Genomic DNA, 14,828 nt, shown 5'->3' with positions numbered 1-14,828 from the left:
CATTTTCCTCTTGGGTTAATTGCGGTATATCCTGCATATACTCCCCATTCAGTGTGAGGGTAGAAGGAGTTGGCTCAATCTTTCAAGTAATCACACGATTTGGACACCGAGATTTTTTGTTAATGAGGTTCGGTGAACGTGCCTATTCTCCAGCGTCACTACACGCGCTCCTCCCCAATGATTTCAACACCGAACGCCATTAGTACAAAACCATTGTCACTAACGGATTTTCTCTGATGGCCTGGAGGTCATACGGTGACTGGTGGATTCAGTGACCCCTTAGAACCTTCACCCATCAGGCGTAGGGCAACTAGTCATCTCTGACATGTAGCTATGTCTGACGGTTGCCTTATTATGGCCCGTCAAAATCTCCCATCAGTGTTATGCGTTATGCCTCGCTGGCAATTATTTTTCTTTCACAATATGCACACGTCCGGAGTTTTGGCCAGGTCCTCCGGGCGTACCTGCTGACACGACCGTTAAGTGGTGTACACAAAAGTTTGGCAACTCACACCCGCTCTCTCGCCAAGAGTCCTTCTCCGCTCTTTCTCCACTGCCAGTTGCGCATTCGGCGGCAGCTAGGGTTTTGGTGAGTTGTATATCCTGTACATAGGAAGGATTCTCGTCGAAATGTCATTGTCAAATTCCAAGTACCATAGGAGTATCTAACTTCCGTATTCTTATCACTGTTCAAAAAATCGGCCGAGATACCGATTTATCAGCCGATTTATCGTGAATCGGGTGGTAACCGATAAGATTTCATCATATCGGCTAATTTATCGCTGCACCGATATTTCGGCCGATTTTCCGTCTGAGGGCCGATATTTCGCACGATTTTCACTCTAGTGACAGATATTTCGGCTGATTGTCCGTGAAATTTCACTAAAATTTTGTATGGCAGTCGTTATTTTCTTCCTATGGTCTTGTACAACTGTGCATTAGCTCAAAATTTTCATTTTGATTGATTCAAATGCAAATAATCAAGGTAATACTTCTGCTTAATGCTTCAATATTATTTTTACATAGCATATTATACAAAATTGAGTGCTGCAAATTAGAATATACAAAAAATTAAGCTGATAAATGGGCAACCGATAAAATCGATTAATCGGACGATAAGCGATTAATCTTCATTTTGAGGCTGGCCGATAAGTTAAGATTAACAATTTCTTGAACATTGATTCTTATGCCTCAGGGTCAGTACATTGGGCTCGGCTTCTCGAGTCAGTTATTTTGAATTTCTTTTCACATGTTGGAACTTCTTTTCTGATTGGTTTAAAATCACAAATGAAATGTTGCGTTGACTTTGGGTATCTTTTTGCAAATGTTGTGTCCATGCTGCAATCATTCGTAGTGGTGTTCCAAGGGCTTGCTTCCATATTGTTTAAGCGCAATAGTTATTTTTTCGGAAATTTGCTTCAACCACATAAGAATCTGTTGCATAAACACATTTGTTTCCTACATTTTTTTTCGAAATGGGGAAAGATCCCACCCTCCGTATCCAAAAGATGCATACGACTTTTATTACTTTATTAAAACTTAGTCTTACACTTATTGCAATTCACGGATCACACAAAGTTGATACATGTATCAACCATCTAAAAATAAAAAATAAAAAGCAGCGCCACTACATCATAGCAAGATACATCTATCAAGCTGCCAGCAGCACCGGTTGAATAAATCCCAAGCAAGCGTTTCCAAAGGGTTGCACCCAAAATCTATGTCTGGGTGGAGCTCCTCCGGCTGGAGACATAACCACATACGAGTCCACTGGATGGCAAGGGGAATAACCGGTAGAAAAGAAGCACAATGTGTGTTGTTAAACATAATATCATTAGGAATGCGCCATATTGCCCATAAAAGAGCGCAAAGTCAACCCTAGTCTGACCCTTGACTCTTATTCAATCCATGCCACAAATTTCCAAAAATATTGGTGACATTTCTAGGGGCGGAAATTCCAAAAGACATATGAACAATGTGCCAAATCGTTTTTGCAGGAGGACAGTCAAAAAATAAATGTTGTATTGTTTCATCTTTATCACAAAAACAACACTTAATACTTCCCTGCCAATTTTTTTTAGAAGATTATCTTTTGTTAGTATAACCTTTCTATGTAAGAACCACATAAAGCTCCTAATCTGTAGAGGAACTTTGATCTTCCAAATGTATCTACAAAAAAAAATCGTGTGTTCATTAATCAAATCGAGGTACATGGACTTGACCGAGAAGTCGAGAACCCACCTGAGGGTGTCAAGCTGCAAACAAAAGTACCAGACGCTTGCGAAAAATCCACCTCAACCAAATGGTTGACCAAGTGCAACCATTTGGACCAGTTGTATTCATTTAAGTTCCTCCTAAAAGATATATTTAGAGGAAACCTAGATAGTACATTTCCCACTAAAACATTCTTGTGTTGCACAATATTGTAGAGAGAGGGATATTGTTGAGCAAGAGATATGTCACCGAGGCATATGTCTTCCCAAGATCTAGTATCTAAGCCGTTCCCTAGTGTAAAAGAACCCCTAGAGAAAAATTCCCCTTAACCCTCATCAAGCCTTTCCGAAAAGGTGAATCTGTGGGTTTAGCTTTTATTTGTGATAACTTTCTGCTATTCAAATATTTATTGTGAAGAGTTTCTTGCCATACGCTATCTTCATTTAAGAGCTTAAAGAGCCATTTACTTAACAAGCACTTGTTCTTTATTTCTAAGACTTCGACCCCTAGCCCACCTTGGTCTCTTGGCCAACAAATTTTATTCCATTTTGTAAGTCTATACTTCTTCTTGAGTTCATCAGATTGCCAACAAAATCTAGACCTGAATAAATCCAATCTCTTGCGTACTCCTTTAGGTATCTCAAAAAAGGGCAACATAAATATTGGTAAACTAGTAAGCACAGAGTTAATAAGCACTAAACTATCACCATAAGAGAGCAGCTTACCAATCCAACAACTAAGTTTTTTCTCGAAACGGTCCTCTACAGGTTTCCACTCGCCTATTTTTAGTTTTCTAAACTAGATCAAAATCCCTAAATAACGGAAGGGCAAATATCCAACCTCGTAACCAAAGAGATGTCTATACTGATTTTCAACCTCTTTCGCTTGCCCAAAACAAAACAAAAATCACTCTTATGAAAGTTAATCTTAAAACCCGAAAGTTGTTCAAATATATGCAAAGAATTAACTTCATATTCAAAGCCTTTTCAAGATTATGGTCCATAAAAATAATAGTGTCATTAGCATATTGTAGAATAGATATGCCCCCATCAACTAGATGTGGTATTAATCCATCTACCTGACCATACTCTTTAGCCCTAGCAATCAGATAACTAATATGTCCGCGACAATATTAAAAAGAAGATGAGATAACGAATCCCCTTGTCTAAGTCCTTTTTTAGTCTGGAAAAAATGTCCTATGGCATCATTCACTCTAATACCAACACTACCCCTAGATACGAAATCGTTGATCCATTGGAACCACTTTGGATCGAAACCTTTCATACATTGAGCTTGTTGTAAAAAACACCATTTACTTTGTCATATTTTTTTTCAAAATCTATCTTAAGAAGTACATCATCTAGTTTCTTCCTATGCAACTTGTGGATAGTTTTATGGAGTATCGCAACCCGCTCAAGAATGTGTCGGCCTGGGATAAAATCATTTTGAGTAGGTCTAATTACCTTTTATGCTAACTCAGTAACACGATTCATTCCTACTTTAGTAAAAACCTTGATGCTGACATTAAGGAGACGAATTGGTTTATATTGCTTTATCTGAATCACATTCTCTTTTTTTGTAAGCAAAATGATTATTCCAAAATTTAAATGAAATAGGGAAAATTCCCCCTTATAGAATGAAGAAAATAAACTCATAAGATCTCCTTTTATGAAGGACCTGCAACTTTGGTAGAATTCAGCTGGGATCCATCTGGTCCCGGGGCTTTGTTCTTTTCCATTTGCATAATAGATTCAAATACCTCCTTCTGTGTGAATTCGGTAGTCAAGATCAATTTCTCCTCAACTGGGATTTGCGGAATATCTTCTATTTGCGATTTAACAAGAGAGCAATCATTTGAGATCGATTCCCCAAAAAGTTTCTTGTAATATTCGGAAATATATACCCTTAGGGCATCTCCAGCGGCGCGACGCAAACGGTCGCTGCGTTCGCTTTGGTCGTAAATGCGTCTGGCACCCTCTCCAGCGGCACGACGCAAAGTGACTGGGCCGTCCGCGGAGACGCAAACCTGGCCCAAATATGCGCCAGGTTTGCGTCTCGGCGGACGCTGCGCGGACGCGCAAAGTGTCCACTGCGGTCTCCACCGGGCCCGCCTGGCAGCGAGCCTGCATGGAGGGCATCGCTTCCGCGGCCATCGCTTCCACGGTCAGCGCTTCCGCGTCTGCGCCGCAGCCTTCGCCATGAATGCCGCAGCTTCCTGTTCTGCGCGTGCACTGGCGGGCGGCGGCTGGGCTTCTGCGGCGCTTTCAATGGCATCGTATCCCGTGCGCGGCCGCCCTTAAAAGTCCAGCGGCCGCGTTGCTCCTTCGCCCACAGCTCCACTCGCACCACAACCGCCGCTGCGCCATGGGGAAGAAGAACGACTTCGAGGCCTCCGGCAGCGGCAGCAAGAAGGTGCCGCTCCCCGTCACGGTGGGGAGGCTCATGCACGGCAAATGGGTGCCGTGCGACGCCTGGTCCGGCGTGCAGCTGCCTGGCGGCTGGCGGCTCAGCTGCCGCCGGGTGCCCATCCCTCCAGTACCTGCGCGCGAGCCTGAGCGGACCAAGGAGATCCGGCGCAGGAGGCGATATCTGCCGGCGGACCTCCTCGCCGATCCGGCGTACGCCATCGACTCGGAGAGTTGGCGTACGTACCTGTCCACGGAGACGGACAGCAGACGAAGGGCTGACTTCATGGGCGACAGCGATTATCCCTTCGGCCCTGCACCGCCGGCTCGTCGTCAGCAGGCGCCGACGCGTCGTCAGCAGGCGCCGACGCGACGTGAGCAGCCGTAGCACAACGACCGTGAGGACGAGGACGACGACGACGAAGCGTACGCCGTGTACGACGACGACGACGACTACATCGAGGCGCTCGCGTACCATAGCGAGGAGGTGAAGGACGACAGCGAGGACTACGTCGGCCTCGTCTTCCACGAATGGCAGCAGGCCATGGCGGAGGGCCGGAACTTCGAGTTCCCCGACAACATGACGGACGACGAGATGGCCAAGCTCGGCCTCCTCGTCTCCGAGTACGACGCGCCTGTGCAGCCGCCGTTGCCCCGCTACGCCACCGCTGTTATGCCGCCGGGCCTGTCCGCGGATGAAGCCCTTCGACAGACGCTCCTGGACTCGGCGGCGCCTCCTCCACCGCCGCCACAGCCTTGGGCGCCTCCCCCACTGCCGCCACAGCCTTATGGCTGGGCTCCTCGTCCGCCGCCACAGCCGCAGCCCTGGGCGCCTCCACCGCCGCCTCAGCCGCAGCCTCCTCAACCTCGAGCACCGCGATCGCGCCCGGCGTACGCTCCCCCGGATGGCTACTGGCCGTGGGACGTACCGGAGGTCATCTTGCTCGACAGCGACGAGGAGCAGCATGGCCACGATGCGCAGCAGTAGGCGTTTTAGGTTTTTTTTATGTTTTCAAGTATGTAAGTTATGTTTTAGTTTTTGTAAATTATGTTTCAGTTCAAAAAAATGATTCGTCCTAAAAAAATGCGTCGTGCCGCTGGAGCCACCCCCGACGTAAACGGACGCGCGGTCGTTTTCGACCAAAAGGGCCGACGCAAACGGACGCGCGCGGACGCTAAAATGCGTCGCGCCGCTGGAGATGCCCTTAGGTTTTCCTCTCCAACTATGGTTCCTTCATCTTGCTCTAATTGAATTTTTTTTCCTCCTATGCTTGCCATTAGCAACTAGGGAAAGTATCTTGAGTGTTTTGACTTTTTTCATGGTTTGACACAGCGCAGAATAAATATTCAGCAATATTCTAGTAAATAATATAAAAAATGCAATGAGTGGGGATATTTTTGGGACGGCTCGGCATCACAATTTTTAAGTCGAGCCATAACGGACCAAAATGTGGCTGATCTGAATCTCACTCCGCCTGGCCGAAACACTGCCCATTGTAATACGTGTCACACACGGTTTTGTTGAATTTTTTGACTTGGTACGCAGATGTCACACACGGTTTTGCGAAATTTTTTGACTGTATATCGATGTATGTCAAAAAGAAAAAGACTTGAGCACGACTCTAGACTCGACGACTGCAGTTGCTTAGAATTTGTAGTTGCCCACTAGGCCACCACAGCGGGGCAACGGCTAAAGTGTATGCAGATGCGTGGTCCAGGCTCACGTGGCTGCTGGGCCCTCAAAGTATCCATGGGCCGAGCCAATGGAGTAGCAGCGCAGCTCAAACGGTAACCCCTCTTGTTTGTTAATTCATCGAGTCCGTTTGTTGCTCCGTGCAGTGTTGATTGCATTGTATTAGTCCCACCTCGGATACGGAGGAGAGAGCGCGAGGCATGACGGGGTATAAAGAGGGGTGGCTGGGTAGAGGAGGAAGGCATCTTTGCGCTTGGGGCAATGACGCAGCTAGTGAGGTATTACCGAGGCGCGTCAATTGCTGGTTGAAAACTATTTCCAAACCCCCTCTTTGGCCCTCACGGGTCACTGAGAATTTCTGGAAGGGCTCTCTCACCTTCGGGCGAGGGTAAAGCCCACAAATCTAAGCACCAAAAATATTTGTTCAGACTGGTTCAGTAATCAGAATATCGCATTACCTTTACAGCTGTTGCGTAGAGCAGGGCGCAACGTTTCTCGTGAGAGTCGATGCTGCAATTACATGATACTGCATGAGTGGTGGCACTCGATATACCTGCAATTACATTGATACTACATGAGTGGTGGCACTCGAAGTACGCAACCAGTAGTAAAAGTAGCAACCCTCTGCCCAGCGTGGTGTGGCGGTGGCGGCGGTTCTCCTCCTGCTGCGCGGGGCAGCAGCGGCCAGGACCTTCCTCAACGCTGGCGGTGGAGGGTGGGGTGGCGACCTAAGCTGCGATGCAGATCTCGTCTGGGCCGATCCACTTTCTCGGGCAACGGCACGCTGGGGGTGGCTGGCGGTGATGGCCAGTAGGCGGCGGCCAGGTCAACTCCTGCTGCATCTTCCCGCCTTCCCGTTGTGCTCCTAGGCTTCTCATGTGGCACGAGAACGTCTGGGGCAGCAAACCTCTTCTTCGCCGATGATGGTCGGCCAGAGGATGATGTGGTTGGTTTAACGACCCGTCACCGAGTCCCGGCGGCGTGGTGGAAGGCATGGTAGCCGGCGATGGCCGAGCCATGACCGCGGTCACGTCAGGTTGGTGGCATGTTAATGCATGGCCATCCTTGTTTTCGCCGGGCGGAGGGTCGACCGGCTGCAAGGCTTTGCACATTTGCTTGGTGTCGCTCCTTTGCCTCGGCTGGCCTGGGATGGTCGGCGGTGTTGGGGCCCGACCTGAATAATGGTGGCGGTCCTATGTGTCTCTCTTGTGTGAAAATGAAGACCTTCTGAGGCATGTCCGTCTTGATCTGGCCGACGTGATGAGTTCCGGAAAGTTTCGCCAGCGAATGTAATAGTGCACCTTATGCCTTGAGTTTGCTGGATCGGGTGGTATTCGGTCGTGCGCACTCATGCTTTTATTTCGACTGTTTGGTTCTGGAGGGAGTGGCGCGAAGCTCTGTTTTTTGTTTTCATCAGGTGACATTTTGATCCATGAAGGTCGTATTAGAGGACTAGCTAAGGGTGTTCCATTCTCTACGATTTTGACGGACTTGCTTGGTGTTCCGGGTTTCGCAACAGTGGTATGAAAGTGGGGTAATAACACAGGTGAAGTTCAGAGTCCTACCTTTCAGGGTGAAAATCCAAGGTCTGGTCTTAATTGGTTGTGCATGGCAATAACCTTGTTGAAGGCATTGTTTTGAGAGTGGAGACTATCTTCACGGTAAAAACCTAAGATCTTTGATCAGGCGATGACAGCATTGGTGCACTGTTCCCTTCTTGGAGGCGTCGCTTTTAGAGAGTCTGAAATTCAGGTGTTGTCTTGGTTAATGGTAGTATTGCTGTTGCTAGATGCTGGTAGTATTGGTGTTACTAGATGCTGGTAGTATTGCTGTTGCTAGGTGTTTTTGTTTCTTAGTTTTTTAGTTTTCTATTTTTTAGTTGTGTGCATCCGTACTGTCATTAGGGATTGCGTTGTTGCAGAAACTAGGTGTAATTGGTATCTTCTGATATTTAATATATATTAGTGGTGGCACTCAGTGGTCAGTGCTCACAGGATATCTTTTGAACGAGTACCAGCAAACCGCGTGGGAAGCTCTTTACGCGGTAACGACGACCCAGACGCGGAACAGTGAGTCAACTGATCTGAAATGCCACTGTCGAATGTCGATAGTACTTCGAAATTTGGCGCTCTCCAGAAATAAGGACACAAATAGGTAAAGCCCCAACCGAGGAGAAGCTACGCAGCAACTTCCAGCTCTTGCGATCTTATAAACAAGGGGTGTTGCATTGCTCCAGAACTCGATCCACATCCTCGATAGCAAATTAGAAACAAAAGAAGAAAACGACCGAGAGTGAAGCTAAAACTACACTACGTCAACAGCATTGCCTCTACCTTTGCCTGGCCGTGGCGGCCCACATTATCCGCATTGCAGCTCATTAGTAGCGCCAAGTAGCTAGTGTAGATCGACAATTCGACGTAGGAGAGATCGAGATGCAGGCATCGCCAGCAGCAGCAGCGGCAGTAGTTAGAGCTCCGGCTTGCGCGACAATACGCTCTCATGGCGTCAGGGTCCTGAGGTCCCACGCCTACGACTGGCTGGCGCTGCTCCTCCTGGTCGCCGTCGAAGTCCTCCTCAATGCCATCGAGCCGTTCCACCGCTTCGTCGGCGCCGGCATGATGGCAGACCTCAGATACCCCATGAAGAGCAACACCGTCCCGGTCTGGGCCGTGCCGGTGCGTGCGGCGCCCTAACTGTCGTTTTGGAAGTTTTTATCTCCCTCCCATTGGTTGAGTTTCAAAATTTAAGATTTTTGCCCGTTACACAGATCATTGCAGTCATTGCACCTATGATTATCTTCACCGTCGTCTACTTCCAGAGGAGGAACGTGTACGATCTGCACCATGCTATACTTGGTACTTCTTTCTCTCCCTAGTTCTCGATGAGAAGGCATTGTAATCTTGTCTCATGGTTTTCGATCTAATGTACATTCCATTATATTTCACAACCAGGCATTCTGTTTTCTGTGCTCATCACGGGCGTCCTGACCGACGCGATCAAGGACGCCGTCGGCCGCCCGCGCCCTGACTTCTTCTGGCGCTGCTTCCCGGATGGAATCGCTGTAACAACTCTCACTCGAATTTCTCTGCTTTTTTTTTTCTTTACAATGAAGGCACTTGGCCCTTCTTTAGATTGAAAGCAAAGTTTTGTTCGTCCCAATACAAGAACCGGGGCTCCCTCCTGGCGCTCCGCATGGTCTAAACAACAAAAGCTACTGCCCCATATATGATTACCATCACTCCCATATTTTGTTTTTTTGTTGTAATCTCCAAGGAAGACTATTCTTAATTATTAGCAATTTCCCATATGATTTAATCTTGAAATATGAAATATAAAACATGATAATCATAATAGTCATGATAACTGGATCGAGCACGGAAGTATAGTATCTTGTTTGAATTTACACCCTAGTTGGAAGGAGATCATGAATCACTTACCAAAGTAAAGAAAAAAAATTAATTTTGAGAAAAACTTTCAGTTTCAAGATTTTACGAAACCCACATGATCTAACACCCCCATCATAAGCTAGCCACATATACATTGACTTGGCGGTATACTCCCCCTTTTTTCAAAGCCGACTTGATCATGGCTTGTTGACCTAACAAAAAAGACTGTTGTCGTATATCTGACAAAGACATCCAAAATTCCATATCATCTCTCTTGTATGCTCTTTTGAAACATATGTCACAAGAATGTGAGGGAGTGTCATAATTATCACTGATAGAGGCAAGAAATGTTCCAAAACATAGTAGGAAACCTCACTTTTAGTGGGATATTCTTGACCTAAACATCGTACTAGGATCTTGTTCTTCTTCCATCCCGCCACCACCACCACCACCACACACTTAAACCATTGGTTCACACTGTGCAAACCATTCAAGAACTAAGATCCCCTTGACCCATTAATAATAATAGGCTCCTCATTGGTAAGATATATGTTATTCAAAAATTGCAGACAATGAATGCCATTGGAGCTATTAAAGAATTTTCAGCCCACTTGATAAGCCAGGATATGTTCGTGAGTCTAGTGTTCATTATACCCAACCCCGCGGAATGTTTTGGTCGACAAGCATACTCTCATTTCATCATATGATATCTAAAAGACCGTAAATAACCTTCCCAAAAGAATCTCTATTTTACCTTGTTCATTTCCTTGTGCACTTCCTCTCCGGACAATGAAAGGCATTTTGGAAAAAAAATCGTGTTGGCAAACAATCATTGGATATAGAATCGGAGTAGCTCCCGGGGTGGATCCACTCTCTTGGTAATCTCTACCACGGCAATTTGGACAAAAATAACCAAATGTTAAAACAAATTTCAAAAGTAAACCTTCCGTGAAACAAATTCACGGATCTAACCCTTTTGTGTCACGCCTGTCTCCATGGCGTGGCACCTTATTATGTGGCGCCGTTGGCTGGGGTGTGCCACGCCTTGGGTTGGGGTGCAAAAAAAGCAAGTGCAGTGCCATGGTCTAGGGCGTGGCATCCCATTGTGTGGCGCCGTAGGTTGGGGCGCTACACAATGGGGTGCAACACCCTAGCCTACGGCGTGACACGGAGGGGTTAGATTCGTGAATTTGTTTCGCTGATAGTTCATTTTTTGAAATCCTTTTAACTTTAGGTTAGTTTTGTGCGAATTTCCCTCTACCACCAAAATCATGAATTGATCATTATTGAGTCTATGATCACCAATTGGCACTCCCTAATAAATGATAGATAGATGTCTCAAGTTAGAAGTGAAAAGATTAGCCACTCTCTTTTGTTTTTCCTATCACATCCCAAAACAAAAACCGCACTCTTGTTGTAATTATTTTCATCCCTGACATGCTTACAAAACAATACAACGGGAATTTCAAATGAACAATGTTGATATGTGTTTTTTCCCATCAGAATTACATTATCATCACTATACTGTGATGTATTGAATTAAGGCCTTTGTGAATTAAACGAGGCACCAAATCAATAATATGACGAGCAGATTTTGCAAAATCAATAATAACTGCAGTCACCAAATCAAACAACATAGGGGAAAGTGGGTCACCCTGCCTCGCCCTTCTAGAAGTTTGAAAGATAGAGCCTTGCATCACCCAAGCACACTCTAACTTAAAGCCATTTCCGACAATTACTTCTAAAATTCCCAAACCCTATCTTTTCATTCTTGTTTGAGAAGGGTTCTCGGCCATAAATTTCTCTGCATTTTACAGCTTAATTACCAAGAACGTCAAATGCCATGTTGCTTGCTCCCAAACTTAGTAGTGTTCACTTGATGTCCAGGTGTACGACAACGTCACCACAGGAGTCATATGCAACGGGATCGCAAGCGTGATCAAAGAAGGCCAGAAGAGCTTCCCAAGTGGCCACACTTCATGTGAGAGAGACTTGATTCAGTTGTACTTTAGTAGATTCAGTTGCACTATTACTGTCATAAACTGATGGCAGCAACGGTGTATACTTTTCATGTGTGCCCGTTATTGCCTAGCTAATGAGCTTTGTTTTATTCCGTGGCAGGGTCCTTTGCCGGGCTGGGATTCCTATCGTGGTACCTCGCCGGGAAGATCACCATCTTCGACCGCCGGGGGCATGTCGCCAAGCTGTGCATCGTCATCTTGCCTCTGCTGGTCGCGGTGATGGTCGCTGTATCACGGGTTGATGACTACTGGCACCATTGGACGGATGTGTGCACGGGCGGCATCCTCGGTATGTTGCTTCACGAATTATTTTGTTATTCTGAACTGTTTTTGTATGGTGCTGATGAGGTTTGCCATGTCCATGTAGGAACGGTGGTCGCCTCTGTTTGCTACCTGCAGTTCTTTCCACCACCCTCTGATGAGAAAGGCAGGCTTTTCCTCTCACTTCAGTGCATGCCTGCAATTACATGGATCCATGACAGGTGTTTTAAACTTGTGTTGAGAATGGAAACAAGTTTCCCTCGCGGGCCTTCCTGCTAACATACACCACCACAAAAACGGGTGAATCATGCGGTGCAATGCGATGCAAACTAAACTGTTTTTTTTTTTTGAATGGAGGCAAAAGTTTTGCCTCATCTCATTTAATAATATTCAATAAGAAGAAGTTTTACATAATGAACTGCGGGCAAAAAGCTCAGATACAAAGCTTACTCTTCTCGTATGAGTGACCCTAAATGTTTAGCACCCGCCACACTTTACAAAGCTGCTTCTAATTTAATCTTTTGCACAACAATAATGGGCATGGTGATTGGTGAATACATGGAGAAAAAACCCTCACATTAGGTTCATTCCAAATTTCCCACGAGGTTACCATGATGAGAGATGCAAGGGACTTTCTCCTAGTGCCTATGGCAGATGACCGATTCCTACGAAACTGAACTATCGAGACTAACTTACTTACAAAACTGTATGCAATTTTGGCATCGTACCTCCCTACGTTTCCTGTCAGACAAGCTAATAATTTATGCGTTTTGATGACTGCAGGGTTCTGGCCTCACGCGCACTTCAGGCACATCACCGAGAGCCAAGACGCGAACAGAACGCAGTGTGCTACCGAAATGAGTAACACCGACTCCAGACCCCTGACCGACTCAACAACAATTGTTGTTTGGCAAGATCAGACGAGAACAAACACGAGCCGAACGTTAGACGCAATGGAGTCCGGTACGTTGCATGCCCCTTCCAATGTGTAGGGCAGTACTGGAGATCATGATGTCGATGTATCTCTATGTGTATATATATATATCCTTTCTGCTTCGAATGTGTATATTTCATTTTCTTTTCTATGGTTGATATTTCCCGGTCCTGGTCTTGGCATGCTTTTTTGAAGTAAAATCAACTGAGGGCCTCTCTACTAGTTAATTACTTGAGTTTTTTTTCGAAATGGGAGCATCGCTCCAGCCTCTGCATCAAAGTGATGCACACATCTGTTTTTTCATTAACCAAGTTCGAGTATCAAAGTTTTACAACTCACTTATCAACTAAAGTTGCAGCATAAATCAGCCACTTAAAAAGATTACAGGATGCTTTATTTCTTCTAAACATCGCCAAGTCTCTTAGTGTGCAACCAGCCACCCTGGCTGAAGATAGCCTGAACGACCGCCGTCAAGTGATTGCATCCAGTATCAATAGGCCCCCGTTGCTCTGGTGGCAGGAGGTAGGACCACGTGTGAATCGAAGAAGCAGCCCCGTGGATAACCTGCAATTTTTTTTTTTTTTTGGTTTTGAACATCTATTAAAAACAACGTCATTTCAGCGATTCCAAATTGCTCACACTAAAGCGTAAACCCCTACACGGATCTGAGCTTTTGTTTGTTTGTCTATCCCATTCAACCAATTTCCGAAAAGATTATTGATACTTGTGGGAGGAGTATGTTATAAGTGAAATGAACAACTCGCCAAACAAGATGAGAAAAAGAGCAGGATATAATAAGGTGGTCAATTTTCTCCTCAGAACCACAAAACATACATTTAGTACATCGTGTCCAATATCTTTTTGCAAGAGTATCCTTCGTTAATATCACCTTGTTATAAAGAAACCACATAAAAATCCTAATTTTTAGTGGAACCTTTATTTTTCACATGAACTTTTTAAGAAATATTGTATGCCCATTCATACAATCGGCATACATGGATTTAACTGTAAAAAGTCTTGTAGTAGTAAGGTGCCATTTAAATCTATCTGGTTCATCGTTTAAATGAATATTCATTAGCCTTGTTACCAAATGTATCCAAGCATCCCATTTCTCCCCGATTAAAATTCTATTAAACCTTATGTTCAATGGATTTTGAGAGAGTACATCAGCAACTAAAACCTCTTTAGTCCTGACTATGTTATATAAAGTTGGGTATTGATTTGCTAATGAAGTATCCCCAAGCCAAGTGTCTTCCCAAAATCGGGTCCCTGTGACATCCCCAACATAAAAAGATCCACAATTAAAAATTCATTCTTAACCCCCATTAATCCTTTCCAAAAAGACGAATCAGTTGGTTTTGTTTGAACTTGGGAAAGTGTTTTGCCACCGATGTATTTTATTAGAAAGTAGTTCCTGCCACACTCCTTCCTATGAGAGAAGTTTAAATAACCATTTGCTAAGCAGTCGCTTATTCTTAATATATAATACCTCAATACCTAGACTCTCTTGGTCTTTTGATCGACAAATAATGTTCCATTTAGTAAGTCTTTACTTCTTTTTGAGCTCATCGCTTTGCCAGAAGAAACAAGACATGTAATAATCCAATCTCCTCCCATCACCCTTTGGTATTTCAAAAAAAGAAAGTAGGAACATAGATAGGCTTGTTAAAACTGAGTTAACTAGGACTAATCTATCCCCATAGGAGAGTAATTTTCCTAACCATGAAGCAAGTTTTTTTCGAACCGATCTTCTACCGGTTTCCATTCTTCATTAAGCAATTTCCTATAATGAATATGAATGCCTAGGTACATAAACGAGAGACTGCCTATTTCACAACCAAATATTGTTCTGTAGTCATTCTCATCGTCCTTGGCCTTACCAAAACAGTATAACTTGTTCTTATAAAAATTAAT

The 14,828-nt window shown here is 45.0% G+C and overlaps 1 protein-coding gene and 1 non-coding gene across 2 annotated transcripts; both read left to right on the top strand.

The window, feature by feature from the left end:
* The first annotated feature begins 6,555 nt into the window (after positions 1-6,555).
* On the top strand, positions 6,556-6,708 carry LOC127346391 (U4 spliceosomal RNA). The gene has a single exon (XR_007879555.1). It is a non-coding gene; the product is annotated as a U4 spliceosomal RNA (small nuclear RNA).
* Positions 6,709-8,563: 1,855 nt separating this feature from the next.
* LOC127343229 (lipid phosphate phosphatase 2) lies at positions 8,564-13,112 on the top strand. The gene is made up of 7 exons (XM_051369352.2): positions 8,564-8,987; positions 9,080-9,167; positions 9,264-9,373; positions 11,586-11,679; positions 11,820-12,008; positions 12,087-12,146; positions 12,764-13,112. The coding sequence occupies exons 1-7, from the start codon at positions 8,745-8,747 to the stop codon at positions 12,970-12,972; spliced, it is 993 nt and encodes a 330-aa protein (XP_051225312.1). The 5' UTR covers positions 8,564-8,744; the 3' UTR covers positions 12,973-13,112.
* Positions 13,113-14,828: the final 1,716 nt, after the last annotated feature.

This window comes from Lolium perenne, chromosome 3, assembly GCF_019359855.2.
Source record: "Lolium perenne isolate Kyuss_39 chromosome 3, Kyuss_2.0, whole genome shotgun sequence".
NCBI lineage: Eukaryota > Viridiplantae > Streptophyta > Magnoliopsida > Poales > Poaceae > Lolium > Lolium perenne.
Note: the sequence above shows the minus strand (reverse complement) of the source record. Positions and strands in the feature narration are given on the sequence as shown.